The sequence below is a fragment of the Pseudochaenichthys georgianus genome, chromosome 3, assembly GCF_902827115.2.
Source record: "Pseudochaenichthys georgianus chromosome 3, fPseGeo1.2, whole genome shotgun sequence".
Classification (NCBI taxonomy): Eukaryota; Metazoa; Chordata; class Actinopteri; order Perciformes; family Channichthyidae; genus Pseudochaenichthys; species Pseudochaenichthys georgianus.
In genome coordinates, this window is record NC_047505.1 from 27642749 (window position 1) to 27659201 (window position 16453).

The 16453-nt window shown below is 43.4% G+C and overlaps 1 protein-coding gene across 4 annotated transcripts; it reads right to left on the reverse strand.

Moving 5' to 3' along the window:
* Positions 1 to 297: 297 nt before the first annotated feature.
* Positions 298 to 16079, reverse strand: LOC117465579 (E3 ubiquitin-protein ligase MARCHF7-like). 4 transcript variants are annotated; one of them, XM_034108487.2, is made up of 12 exons: positions 15972 to 16043; positions 11965 to 12042; positions 6518 to 6710; positions 5312 to 5458; positions 5027 to 5198; positions 4378 to 4548; positions 3146 to 4301; positions 2408 to 2577; positions 2220 to 2323; positions 1965 to 2069; positions 1095 to 1143; positions 298 to 934 (listed from the first exon to the last, which is right to left on the reverse strand). In XM_034108487.2, exons 3-12 carry the CDS (start codon positions 6698 to 6700, stop codon positions 846 to 848), a joined length of 2346 nt encoding a protein of 781 aa, XP_033964378.1. In that variant the 5' UTR covers positions 6701 to 6710; positions 11965 to 12042; positions 15972 to 16043; the 3' UTR covers positions 298 to 845. The 4 variants fall into 4 exon arrangements, with proteins under 4 accessions (XP_033964378.1, XP_033964371.1, XP_033964385.1 ...); XM_034108480.2 differs by lacking the exon at positions 11965 to 12042 and having other exon boundaries at positions 15972 to 16079; XM_034108494.2 differs by lacking the exons at positions 11965 to 12042; positions 15972 to 16043 and adding an exon at positions 15721 to 15961.
* Positions 16080 to 16453: the final 374 nt, after the last annotated feature.

Here is a 16453-nt window from a genome sequence, read left to right on the forward strand (position 1 = left end):
CCGGAAGAAGTTTACTTCCGGATTTTACGACGCGTCACTGCGGTTCTCTATTGCCGACACGGAAGCCCTGTCTGCTCCTCAACAATGGAAATGGAATTATGATCAGTAGAAATGGCCATGACATGGGACCTTTAATATCAAAAACATTGAACTACAAGTATAAAAATGAGTTTTTCAGTCCTCTACAGATATGTATTAATAATAAGCACCTCAATATCCATGTTGTGCCAGCAACATTTATAGACAACAGTCCGTTTATGATAATAAAGAGAAACTAAACATAAATGGCAGTTGCATTAAATCTTTATTTCCAAAATTGAACTACATTTGTACATACAGAAAGCATTTCAAACACTGACGCAACAATGATTACATTTATTTGCATGGGGTTAAGTTCTTCTTTTTCTTCAACCATATTCTCAGAGGAAAACAGACAATAAAAGGAAAAATCACCACTTTTTATATTTTCTCGCAAAAGTTGTCATCACAACAACATCAGACCGACACGTGTCACCGCTGTCCATCTGTGCTTTTCCATTCACACATTAAAGCACTTGTGGCATTAGGGTTGAAAAGAAATGGCATTTTATGTAATTACAATTGAATAAAGTGCACTCATAAACAGAAATACAGTGGTGTCAACCAAAAATATTTATCAAGTTTGCATATCTGCAAAAGCCACCTGCAACAAAGGCGAGGCATCTTCTGAGCACTTGGCCTTCCTCGCTGCCGATGCATTTCAGATGAACATAACAAATTCAAAGCATGTGTGAAAACTGGGTGAACTACCATATGGCAGGGAGTGCCCCACTTCTTTTTTTACCCTCAATCCACCACTCACATAATTAGTACTCCTCTTCAAGACCGTCGTCCAGGTCAGAAAACTCAATAGACGGTCTGTTGTCTCGCAGCTCCTCGTCACTTTCCCCAGGAACTGAAATTCAGACACATCAAGTCAAATCTGTCGTCACACAATAATAAGGATAAACAAAGTAAATCATTGACAGTATGCTACAGCCTTGATGACTATTACAAACGGAATCTCACTTTTCAACAAACAATAAGCATAGAAGAGAAATGATTGATCCACATACTTTCAAGATTGTCCATGTGTTCATGAAGGATTCTCACCAGGCTGAATAACTGGGTGAGAGAAGGAAGCAGTTTCTATTTTCAAGATTTGTATTCCACTTCAATTCATTATTTAAACATTTTCCAATTGTGTATAAAACCATTGACCTCAGCATCTGTGTTCAATGTGTAAGAAGCTACAGTATGTAGTATACATTAGCCTTAAGCTGATTGGGAATCAGATCGTAATTAAACACTGCATTTTTCTTAATCTTATATTAAGGCAGTTTTGACTTTACTATAAGCACTTGAATGTAGTAAACATTTTCTGTAGAATCTGCGCCCGGCTGTTTATTCAGGGATGTGTGTTGGAGCGCAGTCAATAAGCGTGAGCAACTTTTTTAAAATCCTTTATTAAACCATTTCTCATGATTTTACACTCTGCATCTAATTTCTATACATGCCCTTTTATCACAACGCTGTTCTATGTGTATTGATCGTAATGGACATGATTTGGATTGTAATATTAAAGAAAACATTATAACTGAACATGACGCTATGTAGCTATTTAATAATGTTTTTGTAAATAAAATGTTCACACACACTTTTAAAAATTGCGTTTCTTTAACTGTATTGCTTGAAAAAGGTTTATAGGTTTGATTATTTTATAGCTCAGTCTGAAGATAAGCTGAGCTCAAGATTATTAATAAAACCTCCAAGATGAAAACAGAAAGGATTCCCAACCCTGGTTTAGACGGACTAAAAGATCCCTGTACACTGGGATGAAGTCTGAAGAGGTTCTTCCAGACAACGATATGATCAACTGTAGTGACGCACTAGCTAGTGAACTATTGGAGGATCTAGTAAGTGTGTGAGTTTGTGTGTGTTCTCACCCCAGCTGCATCGACAGCTCCCAGCACATCAGAGAACCTCTGCTCACAGAAATGCAGCAGCACCACCAGGTAGAGGCCGCTGCTGATGAACTCATCATATTCTGACTGTGAAGCAAGGAGAATAGCTTTCAGTAAACTCTTGTTTTATATACCATCAATTTACTCTCATTTTGCGGGTTTTACTTCAATAGAAATGTATTGTTTGCGGTAAATTGTGAAATTCAAATCTCCACAGGAAGTAAAACGGTGACTCACCTGCACATGTGTCTTGTATAACTCCTGAATGTCGAAGTTGTCAATGTTCAAACGCAGCTTCTCCTTGCAGAGCTCACAGGTTGCAATGGCCTCCAGGTTTGTGCCTAACAGAAACAGAAACATGTCAGCTTTGTTGACAAGACGTAGATTTGGTTAAAGCTGCAGCGGAGTGAGGGGTTGGTATTTACCGGAGCCAATTTTGGAGCGGAGCCACCTCTTGATGCAGTCCTGATGGACGAACTGCAGACTGCCGATGCAGCGGCAGGGCTGGATCAGGGGGTTGGTGGCTGCCTCCTCCCCCATCTGGCAGATTCGGCACAGGTCGCCTTCCTCATCGTCAGACTCCTCCAGCAGCAGTCTGTCGCAGGAAGGGGATTAGTACTTCTGATGATACAGTAACTATTACATACATCCATTTTCTTTGTACCGTTTCCGTTCTGATTTGATGTAAAGGGTCTTTGAGCATTAGGAAAAGCGCTAGAAAAATCCCATGTTTTATTATTATATAAAAAACATTTACTTTCAAAAAGTACAGTAACTAAATTACTGAATATGTACATTTTAAAAAACACATTGATGTTTTTGGGATAATAGTTTTCTGTTGTCTTAGAGATGGAAACACAGTACTAATGTATCATTGGTCCAAGACTGTTTTGCCTAGCTTGAGAAGCTACGGAATATCCGACAAACTAAGGAGATTTAAAGCCCAGAGTCTGCAAAATGGACTTAAATGTTCCGCAAATTTGGAAAAAGAAAAAAGGGCCTGATAAAGCAGTATCACTGTAATTAAAATACAAAACAAACCTATATTCATATCATCCAGCTCTTAGTAAGACAGCAGTTAGCCACAGTGACATATGACAACTGAAATACCTATTCTAAGTGGACAAGATGAAATGCGTATGAGTTAGATAGTACTCCATTACCTCTCCTTGATCTTTCGCAGCTTCTCCTGATCCGCGGTGGGTTTCTCCCTCTGGCTCTCAGCTCCCAGAGCTACCATATGAGACGAGATGTTGTCGTACGCTCTGCGGTGTAGCGGAACATCGACTGCTGTGTCCTCGAGTTCAGGTAACGTTTCACCCTGGAGTCTGCAGGGACGACCTGCATTAAAGGCCTCCAAACCAACTGCTCCTTCATCCTCTTCGTCATCTTCATCCTCCTCGTCATCTTCATCCTCCTCGTCATCTTCATCTTCCTGTGTTACTTTGTGCTCAAGATTGTCCCACCTTCTCAGTAGGTGCTGCGGACGGCTGTAGCCTTCTTCAGAGCCGGCAGCAGAGTGAGCATTTTGCCCCAGAGTATGTCTCCTAAGGCGGGAGATGAGGGGAGGGCAGCGGCTGCGGAGGGAGGAGGAGAGCCAGGAGTAACTGCTGCCTCCCCCCCCGCTGCTGCTGGTGTTACTACTGCCCACACCAGGCTCTCTCCACTGCGTCGTTCTGGACGGAGCCTGTGCGCTGCGATCGTTGTTTTCCTGGATCGGGGCGAGGTCTGCTCTGCGGTTTCTCCCCAAGCCCCCCTCTGAGCCTCCAGCTGCAGGCTCCACACTGGACACCCTGGGCCCCTCCTCACTGTCCACAGACTCTCCACCTGTGGACGGGCTGTCATCGTCGAGTGAGCGGACACTGGAGGAACCGCTGGAAGAGTCCTGGCTGGAGCGGCGTGAAAAGAGGCGGGACAGAAGGCGTCGGGTGGAGCTGCGGCTGTCTGACTCAACACCTTCAGGGGCCGGTCTGGCAGGGAGCGGGGCCGTCCTGGCAGGGAGCGGGGCCTCTTGTCTGGGCAGGTGGGTCGTGAACCTGGAGGTGTGTGAGGAGGTGGAGTTCGAGGAGGGGACAGGGTTTCTCGTTGGTTCTTGAGATGAGCGGAGGGTGGATGAGCTGCTCAAGAAGCGGGAAGGGGTTCTGGTGCTTTCGCGCAACAGAGGGGAAGATCGGTAGGGGGAGGAAGCTGAGAGGTGGCTATTCAGGGTGCTTTCTCGAGCTGAGGAGGAGTAGGAGGAGGAAGAGAAGGAGGGGGTGTAGGTAGACTCTTTAGGCCGAGCTCCCTGCGCATATGTAGAGCTCATCCTGTCCGTTTGATCTGAAATGAGGGAAGAGAAGTGTGAGTATATGTCACAAAACATTTGGAGGTTGTGAACATCACAACATGTGCCTACATGATGAGGAAGTCAATCCAGAGGTCCTGTTCCTTCTTTCCGCCAAATTTGAGAGAACGGGGTCATTCTTGGTCTCTCGCTCTCTCCTGGACAAGGGATTGGAGGAGGAAGACCGTGAGAGTAAACGGCACGAGCTCCACGATGAATCATAAGTGTCCTTCTCTAATGTACCTGCCGGGAAAAGAAGAGACAAGCTGTTTAGAAGTCTGCCGAGTTCATTTCAAATCACTCTTGTTGGGAGTTATCAGAATTATAATATTTGAATCCAGAAATGGCAAGGTCTCACTGTAATGGTATTGAGTTTGTAAATAGCTGCTACAACCTAATCCTAGAGTTGAAATGACAACAAACTCAAGCAGCATCTCGTCCCAAAGGTAAGGTAATTAAAAAGGATGTGTCCCCGTTTCATAAACGACTAATATCATCAATATAAAATGTACTGCGTCTGCTTTGTAGCAAATTAACAACAAATGCCACCAGTAGCACTTGAGTTAAGAGCCAGATCATTTCAGAACCAACAAATAGGATTTATTATAGTTTTCCAAATGTTCTTTTACCCACTTAATAACCTGTGTAAGGATAAGGCAACAGCAACTCGGGGTACATTATGGTAACAGCGTTTCTCATGACCTTCTCTAGTATCATGTACCTCTGCCACTGCTGAGCCCAGTGCTGGAATAAGTGGATCCTGTAACGGAGGTGTTGGGAGTTCTCGTGTACAGTCCTCTGTTGCTGTACGACAGTTTTGCCCTTTTAGAATCGCCATCATCAGTGACGTTCAACAGACTGGAGCGCATCCCCAACCTGGGCTCAGGATCAGTCTGGGGAAAAGCAGGCAGACATTTCAAATGTGTTTGATTCAACAATATTCCTATAAACTCAAATGTTTTCGAAAACATGTAACCCAGACTGTATTTTGCCACAGCTTCAGTACCAGTTTGCTCCTGCTGCTGAGAGAGGATTCAGCCCAGGGGCGCTCATAAGATCTGCTGGAGGACGTCAGGGAGGAGGGTAACTTCCAGCTGCTGGAGCGACTGTCAGAGCTGCTGTAGTCTCTGGAGGAGCTCAGGAGACGAGAACTCTTTAAAAGGAGAGAAAGTAAAACATGTAGCATTAGTAGGTACTCACACATGGAATACAAAAAAGGGTTAACTTCTCTTGTACTTTAGTAGTTGCTATGGAACACCATTCTGATTGTTAACTTGTAAAATTGCTTCTCATCGCATCTTGTAAACGTTTCACAGCAAAGGTTGAGAAAGAAGACGACTGCAAACTGATGCTAACCTGGACGCAGGAATTAGGGTTTTAATCATTCAGAAGATTGGCTTTTGAAATGTTCAATGAGGAAGGATATGTATTCCACAGTTTGGTGTGCTGGCAAGAAACACTGAATGTAAAAATGGCCGCTTGTTTCCAGGAAAAGCCTTGAAGGATTACTTCATAATCCTGCAACTGCAGAACATCAAAGAGCAAGGATTATTTTATTATTATTCTGGCTAATTTTCAATTAGTCATATAGTACAGCCTGAGACAAAAAGGAAACGAGAGGGGGTGACATGCTGATCGGACAGTGAGCGGTTGGCTGGGTCTTAGCAACTAGCTTAGAATATTCTAGAAAGAGCAGGAACTAGACCGGGCCCAGGCCAACAGTAACACTATCTTTTGAGATGGGCCTTGACGAGCAGCAGGACTAAAATACTCACAACGTGTGCCAAGGAATCTAGGGTGCCCTATAAATAGACCTCCAAAGGGTCTGCTGTTACACCTCTGAGATGCTGTATAGCTGCTGCAACATGTTCCTGAGGGAACCTGTGAGAAAAGAGCTTACTCTTACACCCCCTCTCTCTGGAATACACGTGAAAGGTAGACTCAAACCCTAAGCAAAACACAGATACAGCAGGATGTCGCAGACCCATGCCCAGTATAAAGCTGTTGTCTACAATGACAGCTGAAAGGCCAACTCTTAATAAGCATACCGTGAATATGATAAGAAACTAGAAGCCACATTTACAGGTTGTGTAGTCCATATTCAATTATATATTCTGTATGTAAATGTTATGAGGTGGGTGTGCATTGTGTATGAAACTACAATGCATGGTTCCATTATAATAATAATAATAATAATGTGCAGTCAGCCTACCTGGTGGTCAAGGTCTGTCTTGTAAGACGATGAGGCTCTTGGAAGGCGGTCATTATTGAGCACAGAGTCCCTACTGTACAACCTGCTGGAGGACAGTGATGAGGAGGAGACAGTTGGACTCGATGTGTAGGACGACCTTGAGCTGGGCAGACAGAAAGGAAGTCTGCGAGACCTGGAGTCCATCACTGATTGCCTGTCGTGATATAAACATGAGAAACCCACAGGTTATATCACACGGTTAGTTGAGGTGAGCTGGAAGGAAGCAGAAACCTATTCATAAATGCATCTTTTACTCCACACCCAATCGCGAGACAGGGCAATGACGTTAATACCTTGCAGCATTGCTTTTTTAAATGGCCTGCTGCAACCTCTTGAATTGGCTAGTAAAAAAAGGGTGAAGGGGCGGTATATGAGCATGTTTGTTGATGGAGCGCACATGACAGTGTGTCTGTAAACAGTAAAGTTGCCATCATGCTGCTTCCTGGACTTGGCATCAAAGCCACAGTGCCTATCTTTGGGGCTATGAACTCTGTCACATGAACATGACACTTTCATGGAGCAAGCAGTAGCACTCTGAGCTCTGACTCTCAGCAAGCAAGGTGCACTATAACAGCTATGAGATACTGAGATCATTTATTATTAAGCTGTAAACTCCAATACACATTAAAAGGTGGGGTAGGTAATTTTGGAGAAACCACTTCCGAGTGCGCTAGAATTTGAAAATACACAGCTGGAAAAAGTCTTCCACTTCCTTACAGAGCCCCTCCTTCAACACACACGAACGCGCACATGACCAATGAGGGCACGAGATAAGTTTGTGCACAGATGGAAGGCTGGCAGGCAGGTAGGCCATCCAGTTATTTTAGCTGGGCCGGCTAAAATGATTGGTCGTGCTTTTTACAGTACTACGGCTTCCACAGATGAAATTGTGTATCTCACATTTCTGCTTGTGGATCGTCTTTTTACACACACGGAATTTTGAGACATATTTTCCGCCGGTCTCGGCTAAAATCTTCTCGTGTCACTCGGTTATTTTTCGGAAACCACGCTGATGACGACATTTCCGCATGATTTCAAAGTATGAGCATGATGGTTTGTTTAATGCTCTGTTTTTTATTATAATGAGCAGCGGAATGTTAGATGCATTCTTTATCACCATCATCATCATGTTATAGTGATAGTTTGTGTTTATTGGTTCAATACAGCATATATTGAGTACTTTCGTTGATGTTGAAGTACAGGCTATACACCACTTTCGGATCCCGGGGGGAGCAGCTGGCAGCCCAGAGATAACTCTTTCTTCATTGTTTGTTGTGTATTCAGTCAAGCGGGTCAAAGTTACAATGTAAAGTCCTGTGCTCTGCAGGTGCCGGTAAAGAGCAATACAATGACAAAACCTTGCCAAACAAAACAACTAGTAGGCTAGTTAGGCAGGTAGGCAGGTAGGCAGACCGGTAGATAGACAGATATAGATAGATACTTCATTCATCCCAAATTGTGAAATGTGTGGAAACAAGTATAAACACAATAACATTAAATACAAATGACAGGAATATATGCATATACAGTAGAAAGGACACGATGAATATTATAACATTTAATGCAGCCTTACTATGAAGGCTAACTTAAATACGGTGCTTTTCTACAGATTACTGCACTGGTAAGGTACATTTAGGCCGATTAATAAGATGTGAAGTGCTTTGTAACTTCGACCCGCTTGACTGAATACACAACAAACAATGAAGAAAGAGTTTTATCTGGGCTGCTTCATTACATTTAGCTGACGCTTTTATCCAAAGCGCCGTACAATAAGTGAGTTCGACCAACCAAATACAAACTTGAAGAAAACAGAATCATATAAGTACATCAGGTTTCATAGAGCAAAAACATTTCAAGTGCTACTCAACTGGCTTTAGATAAGCCAGTCCTTTATTAGTATAAAAGTGCTTTGTTAATAGTTCTATCGCTCGAAGTGGAGTCGAAAGAGATGAGTTTTCAGTTTGCGCCGGAAGGTGTGTAAACTATCTGCTGTCCTGATGTCAATGGGGAGCTCATTCCACCATTTTGGAGCCAGGATAGCAAACCCACGTGTTTTTGCTGATGGGAACTTGGGTCCCCTTCGCAGCGAGGGTGCAGCGAGCCGTTTGGTTGATGCAAAGCGGAGTGCACGTGCTGGGGTGTACGGTTTAACCATGTCCTGGATGTAGGAAGGGCCAGATCCATTCGCAGCATGGTACGCAAGTACCATTGTCTTGAAGTGGATTCTAGCAGTTACCGGAAGCCAGTGGAGGGAGCGGCGTGGTGTGGGAGAATTTAGGAAGGTTGAAGACCAGACGAGCCGCTGCATTCTGGATGAGCTGCAGAGGTCGGATAGCACATGCAGGTAGACCAGCCAGGAGGGAGTTGCAGTAGTCTAGGCGTGAGCTGACGAGAGCCTGGACCAGAACCTGCGTGGCTTTCTGGGTCAGCTGGGGACGTATCCTGCTGATGTTGTAAAGCGTGTATCTGCAGCAGCGGGTTGTAGCAGCGATGTTTGCAGTGAAGGACAGGTTGTTATCTAGGATCACACCCAGATTCCTTGCAGTCTGAGTCGGGGAAACAACAGAGGTGCCGATGTTGATAGTCAGGTCAAGAGTGGGACAATCTTTTCCCGGAAGGAAAAGCAGTTCAGTCTTGTCAAGGTTGAGCTTGAGGTGATGAGCAGACATCCACTGAGAGATGTCAGCTAGACAAGCAGAGATGCGTGCGACGACCTGGGTCTCTGAGCGGGGAAAGGACAGAATTAATTGGGTGTCGTCAGCGTAGCAGTGGTATGAAAAACCATGCGGGCTAATGAGAGATCCGAGCGAGTTTGTGTACAAGGAGAAGAGGAGGGGACCGAGAACAGAGCCCTGAGGGACCCCTGTAGTTAATTGACAAGGGTCGGACTCGGACCCTCTCCAAGTAACCCTGTAGGTGCGGTCTTTGAGGTATGAGGTGATGAGGGAAAGTGCAGAGCCTGAAACTCCGAAGGAGGATCTGATGGTTCACCGTGTCGAATGCAGCCGACAGGTCCAACAGGATAATGACAGAGGAGAGGGATGCTGCTTTGGCAGTGTGCAGTTCCTCAGTGACAGCAATGAGAGCAGTTTCTGTGGAGTGGCCTGCCTTGAAACCAGACTGGTGCGGATCCAGAAGGTTGTTCTGATGGAGATAACAGGAGAGTTGTTTAAAGACAGAACGTTCAAGTGTTTTAGACAGGAACGGGAGGAGAGAGACATGCCTGTAGTTTATAACATCAGACGGGTTGAGAGTGGGTTTCTTTAGGAGAGGGTTTACTCTTGCCTCCTTGAGACTGTTTGGAAAGTGACCAGAAGTTAGAGAAGTGTTGAAGTGATGAAATGGGTGAGAAAAGGTAGAATATCAGGAGCGATAGTCTGAAGGAGGTTTGAAGGGATAGGGTCCAGAGGACAGGTGGTAGGGCGGGCAGAGGTAATGAGGGTAAGAACCTCACTTGGCGAGAGAGGGGAAAAGGAGGTTAGTGTGCGGGTGGAAGGAGGGTCTGGTGACTCATCGGTGAGTAAAGGTGAGTCAGAAAAAGAAGAGCGAATATCATCAACCTTTTTTTTCAAAGTGGTTAACAAAGTCGCTTGACAGAAGGGAGGAGGGGGAAGGGGCTTTGGGAGGGTCCAAGAGAAGATGGAAAATAGTTTTTTAGGATTGGAATAGGAAGATTGGATCTTATCTTGAAAGAAAGTGGTTTTTGCCTGAGAGATCGAAGCAGAGAAAGAGGAGAGGAGAGCCTGATAGGTTAGGAGGTCGTCGCGGTGTTTGGATTTCCACCATTTCCGCTCTGCTGCCCTAAGGACGGTTCTATTAGCACGCAGTGCGTCATTTAGCCAGGGAGCAGGAGGGGACTGACGAGCCTGCCGAGATGTGAGAGGACAGAAAGAGTCCAGAGAGGATGAGAGAGTAGAGAGTTGAGTTTCCGCAGCAGAGTTTGGAGGCAGGAGTTGGAACGAGTCAGAGGAAGGGAGGGCTGAGAGCACCGATGAGGCAAAGGTAGAGGGGGAGAGGGAACGGAGGTTACGGCGGACAGGTGCAGGATGAGAAGAGATTAGTTTGTTATGTTTGGAAAGGGGTAGAGAGAATGAAATGAAGAAGTGATCGGATGTGTGGAGCGGGTTTCCAGAGAGGTTAGAAGTAGCGCAGTTCCTTGAGAATATGAGATCAAGGACATTGCCAGCTTTATGAGTTGGTGGGGACGGAGACAGTGAGAAAGCAAAGGCGGTTAACAGAGATGCTAGTTCGTCTATCTTCCCCGTCTGGAGGTTGAAGTCTCCGAGAAGTACAGCGGGAGGGCCAGTTTCAGGGATGTGTGAGAGGAGATTATCCAATTCCTCCAAGAAGTTCCCCAAGGCGCCTGGTGGACGGTAGAGAACAACAATGGTTAATTGTATAGGATGGGTTACTGTGACGGCATGGAATTCAAAGGTGGAAGGAATGAAATTAGGTAGCTTGAAGAGGGAAAAGCTACATTTGGGAGAGAGCAGGAGACCAGTGCCACCTCCTCTGCCAGTGGGTCTGGGTGCATGGGAGAAGGAATATGCTGTGGAGAGAGCTGCTGGGGTGGATATGTTGGATGGAGTAATCCAGGTCTCAGTGAGAGCAAGGAAATCCAGGGACTGCAGGGAAGCGTAGCCAGAGATGAAGTCGGCCTTAGGAACAGCTGATTGGCAGTTCCACAGGTCGCCTGAAACTAGATGCTGGATCTCTGGGGGGGGGGGGGGGGGGGAGAAGGAGCCGGTTTTGGGTGCACCCCCTCAACCAGCAAAGCAGACAACAAGGTGATTTTCATCACTTCCTGCCTGCTCCGCGAAAATAGGATTCATGGAACAGCACCCATTGACTAGAGTGGCCGCGATCTTTGCGAACGCCGCGGCGCGGCCGTAACGCAGCGCAGACGCTCCTGGTGCGTTTAGGGGGTTAGCCTGTCTGACGCTGAAGCTCCAGGAAAGTGCTACCTAAATGGACACCTGATTGCTGAGTTCTCACAGCTGTGGGGCCACGTCCCTTTAATTAGTTCACTCTCTGCAGCTAGTGGCCCTCAAAAGGAAATCTAGACTGGCTCCCTCTTGAGTTGCTATAGTATCTTTTCAGTGGCCCAATGGTTTTACAATTACATTAAACCCTAAGTTATAAAGTTATGAGTTTAACCCTTAATACAGTTACACCTACTCAATAAAGCTCTTAGTATTCTACAAATGTTTAAATCAAAGTTAACCCTAGCAGTCAGTTCAGTTTTAAGGTTTCAAGGTTTCAGTCAAATTACTTGTCCCAAGTTTCTGCCTAACAGATACTGTAGCGGTTGAGATTTAAAATCACAATTTCAGTCAGATCAACTCCAGAGTATTTATACAGAGTACACACACTGAAACAGAGAAGTCTAAAAACAGAATGTTACTCACACAATTCTAGAAGTCACCAGTTGTTATCCTGTTAAAATCAAGTCGAGTTGCTTCGCTGCCAGCTGCTCCCCCCGGGATCTGAAAGTGGTGTATAGCCTGTACTTCAACATCAACGAAAGTGCTCGATATATGCTATATAATATTGAACCAATAAACTAACTGTATCACTATAACATGATGATGATGATGATGGTGATGATGATGATGATGGTGATAAAGAATGCATCTAACATTCCACTGCTCATTATAATAAAAAAACAGAGCATTAAACAAACCATCATGCTCTTACTTTGAAATCATGCGGAAATGTCGTCATCAGCAGGCCATCACGTGGTTTCGAAAATAACCGAGTGACACGAGTAGATTTTAGCCGAGACCGGCGGAAAATAGTCTCTAAATTCCGTGTGTGTAAAAAGACTATCCACAAGCAGAAATTCGAGATCCACAAGCGCATTTTTGGTCGACAAATACAAAATGGATTCACAAATGCCTGATTGAAAGTTGTAAATGTTAGAGATATTCACAGATCTTTTTTTTTTTATTTGTGAACATATTTAGCGTATTTGCAGATCCGTTTTACACTTACAAATTTATTTGTGAGTTTGCAAATCTTTTAAATGCATTTGTGGATGTTGTTTTACATTTACAAATCACATATTTATACACAAATTATTTTTATGTTCACACAAATAATTAATTACATATCTATGCCCATACCTTTAGTTCACTGAGCCTCTCAGTCTGACAGGAGAGGACTCTCCTCCACTTTGTTGTTGAAAAAACTCCTTAGCCTCATCTCAATACCCCTCCTCGACTGCTCCTTTCCCTCACTCGCTTCCCTTCCTTGCATCTTAGCTCCGCCTCCGTAAGATGCGAGCGAGAGACACGAGGAGGTGACGTGAGGACAGAGGAGTCCTCAGGTATTAATTGGGATGTCCTCGTTCACTCAAACGTCACTCTTAAACGACGTCTGTTAATGATGACATGTGCACAGCTGTATCCCCTCTCATCTGGCTTAATTGAATAACCCTTTAGAACCGGCCCATTTTTTGTTAAATATTTATTTAAATGAATGAATCTCTCTCTTGTTAGTCAAGGAATTCAATGTATGATGGTTGGTCCTGCTTTTGTGTTCCGTTTGTGTAAAATGTAGACTACATTTAAATAAAAATATAATTATAATAATGTGAAAGCCTTTTAGAAATGAATTGCACATAATAATTCCCACGGAGCTGTGAGCACTTAAACATTTATGTGACGCTTTTCCACTCATCTTCCAGTTGTCGGTTTTCCTCTGTTGAAATGGACCAGCTGTGAAGGTGGGGGCGGGGCTTTTATACGCGAGTAGTGAAAACACTTCCGCGTAGTCTGCTCGGGTGTATCCTCCCTTTCGTCTCCTCCCGCACCCCTCCTCGACTCCTCCGTGTGCATTTCAGCTATTGGGACGTCCTTCAAAATGGCGTGTATTGATTGATTTCCGGGTCAAGTCCCGGAGGAGGGGAAGAGAGGAGTCGAGGAGGGGTATTGGGATGAGGCTCTTATATCCGTTAGCGTAGCTCGCTAGCACCAGAAGCTAACAACAACGATCTCCGGTACGCTCTCTCTCTCGCGCACGCACACAAAATGGCTCGTTTCACACACACCCGAGCTTTAATGAAACACAGAGACCCAGACGTAATAGTACTGCATCATATTATTTCGACTCAATAATTTTTTTTAATAACCATTTTTCCTCCTGGTCTCTCGCGCGGGGCTGTTATGCCTCTGCGCCCCCCACTTTGGGAACCACTGACTTAAGATATTCATTGCTATCGGGATGTTAAGAGCATTCCATGGAATATAACAAGTGTATCTCGAGCCGGTTTTTCAAACTTACCTACCCCACCTTTAATATTCTCAACACATACTTATGTTCTAATAGTTTTAATGAAGTTACCTTAAGGGCCGATGGTGTATTAGATATAGGCAAAAAGATACCAGTGGAACTAAGAGGGAGAGCTGAGAGTTTCTCACATAAAGCAGTACAGTATGAGTTACTCCCTGGTAATGATATGGGTCCAAGGACATTAGTTAAGCACCTGTGGTCAAAGATAGCTCAGCAAGCCAGCAGTCTGTCAAACTGAAAGGACCAGCAGTAAAGAAGGCCATGTGACAAACATTTTAAACCACAACAAGCACTTACACCTTTTACTTTGGAAAAACAGAATAGGAGATGTTGAAGGAAACATAACTGTAACATGATAACTGTAACATTAAAATTGGAATTAGTCTGTAAAAAGTACAAAGAATGCGAGAAATACCCAAATATATATTAAATGTGTGGTGGTGTGGTTAACTACTAGTTTAGAGTAGTCCCCATTTGCTGCTTATCATTTATATGCATCTAGCTACAGATGTCATTTCTCTTGGGTTTGTGGTGCTATTGAACTGTGTTGCCTCTTTCAGAATGGTGTTTCTAATAATTTTGTCCACTACATTTAGGTCAACCTACCACCAGACCATGAACCACAGACTTAATCATATTGACCACTCACCTCTCTGAGGCCGAGTCCAATTAAAATTCACCTCATTTTAACATTAATCAAAGAATGCAAGGCTGTGTGATTTTTAAGAGCGCAATAGTTTAAGCTTAGTGTGAATGTAACACAAGACTGGACCACTAGACCTGTAACTAACCTGAGCACATGACCATGCACTTTGTAATACACCATTATCAGTCTAATTAAATAAAAAGACAGCTTGGTCAGTGACAACATGAAATAAAAGTGTTAACGTCTTGAATTTTTGATGGGAAACGAGACAGGCTAGCCTGCTTCCGTCTATAGTCTATACCTTTAGCTTGTAAGATTTTGGCTGAGTGATAATTAACCAGCGGTGGAAGAAGTATTCAGATTGTTTACTTAAGTAAAAGTAGCAATACTACACATTAAAATATTGTTACAAGTAAAACGTACAAAAGTATTAGTAAATGTACTTAAAGCACCAAAAGTACTCCATAATTTCAGGATCATACACACACACACATGTATATATTTTTACGTTTTTAGAATAAGCTAATACACAATATTAAATCAATGATTAAATGTATATACGTATACACAATATACATACATATATATACACACACACATATATATTTATTGAGTTACTGGTTATAATTATTGATGTGTTGGTGTTTTATTACAGCTGGTAAAGGTTGAGCTAATTTGAAGAACTTGATATACTGCTGCTGGATATCTTAACCTATACATTTAATCATTGATTAATATTGTGTATTAGCTTATTCTAAAAACGTAAAAGTATATACTAACCAACAGCTGTTAAATAAATGTAGTGAATTAGAAGTATAAAGTAGCACACACTTAGAATACTCGGGTAAAGTGCTAGTACCTCAACATTTTACTTAAGTAGCGTACTTGAGTACTTTGTTACAATCCCAACACTGTGATTTTCAAACATCGACATTTGAAAAACGTATACATTGTGGTAGTAGATTAACCTGTGACTTTTTGTATTGCCATATCACACTGTAGCTAATATGCACATGACAATAAAGCCTTGAATCTTGAACATAGCATTATACACATAGCTGGCAATGCTCGGAACGTTAACATCACTGTTGTTTTGCACGTTATGCACCCAACGTTAAGCTACAACATAACTATTAGCTAACGTGAGCAAATGAGAATAACACGACGTTTAGTGTGTTACACTTGCAAGATAGTTGTCGTTAAACTACGTTAGCTCTCCACTCACCGTTGAGACGTGCTAGCAGCAAGGTGGTTCAGCTGTTGTTTTTCGCTGCTTGCTACAGAGGCTGGCAGTTTAGCTGTAAGCTAACAAGCTGCTTAGCTCGTCATCTGCACACTGGTCAGGACATTTTACATGCTAATAGGTGGCGCTAAATGAAACTGATGATTGTTTAAAGCAACCGGTTACAGTAACAAGTGATATTTTAAATTAACTATATTCGTAACACAGTGCGCTGTCACTATAAACATCCTTACCTTTGGTTTCAATCTTCCTTGCTTAACAGGAGCGATGGCGGCGGTGTTGACTGCTGTTGACACAGACGGTCAGGTGATTGACAGTGACCCGGGGAGGGTGGTGTTCATATAGATAACAGCTCCCAGGTGATTCGATACACCCATGCACATAGTTAAAATTAACAACACAACCATTTTTAAAACACATTTTGAGTCATTACATGCATGCAACCCAGTAACAATATTAACATTTAAATGATGAAAACCAAAATTACACCGAGTTGAACGCCCTTAAAAATCCCCAAGCCAAACAGTGCCCCCATATGGTTTAGATCAGCAAGTCATATTCATATGTTTAGTGATTTATTTTACCTACAACTCAAATGTTATAACACACGTTTTGTTGTCCAAATCCAAATTATGTGCTCTTGAATAACCATGCTTACGTTTTGTCAAGCAAACTCATGTGTACTGTATTTTGTTAAAAAAAATTATTTATTGTA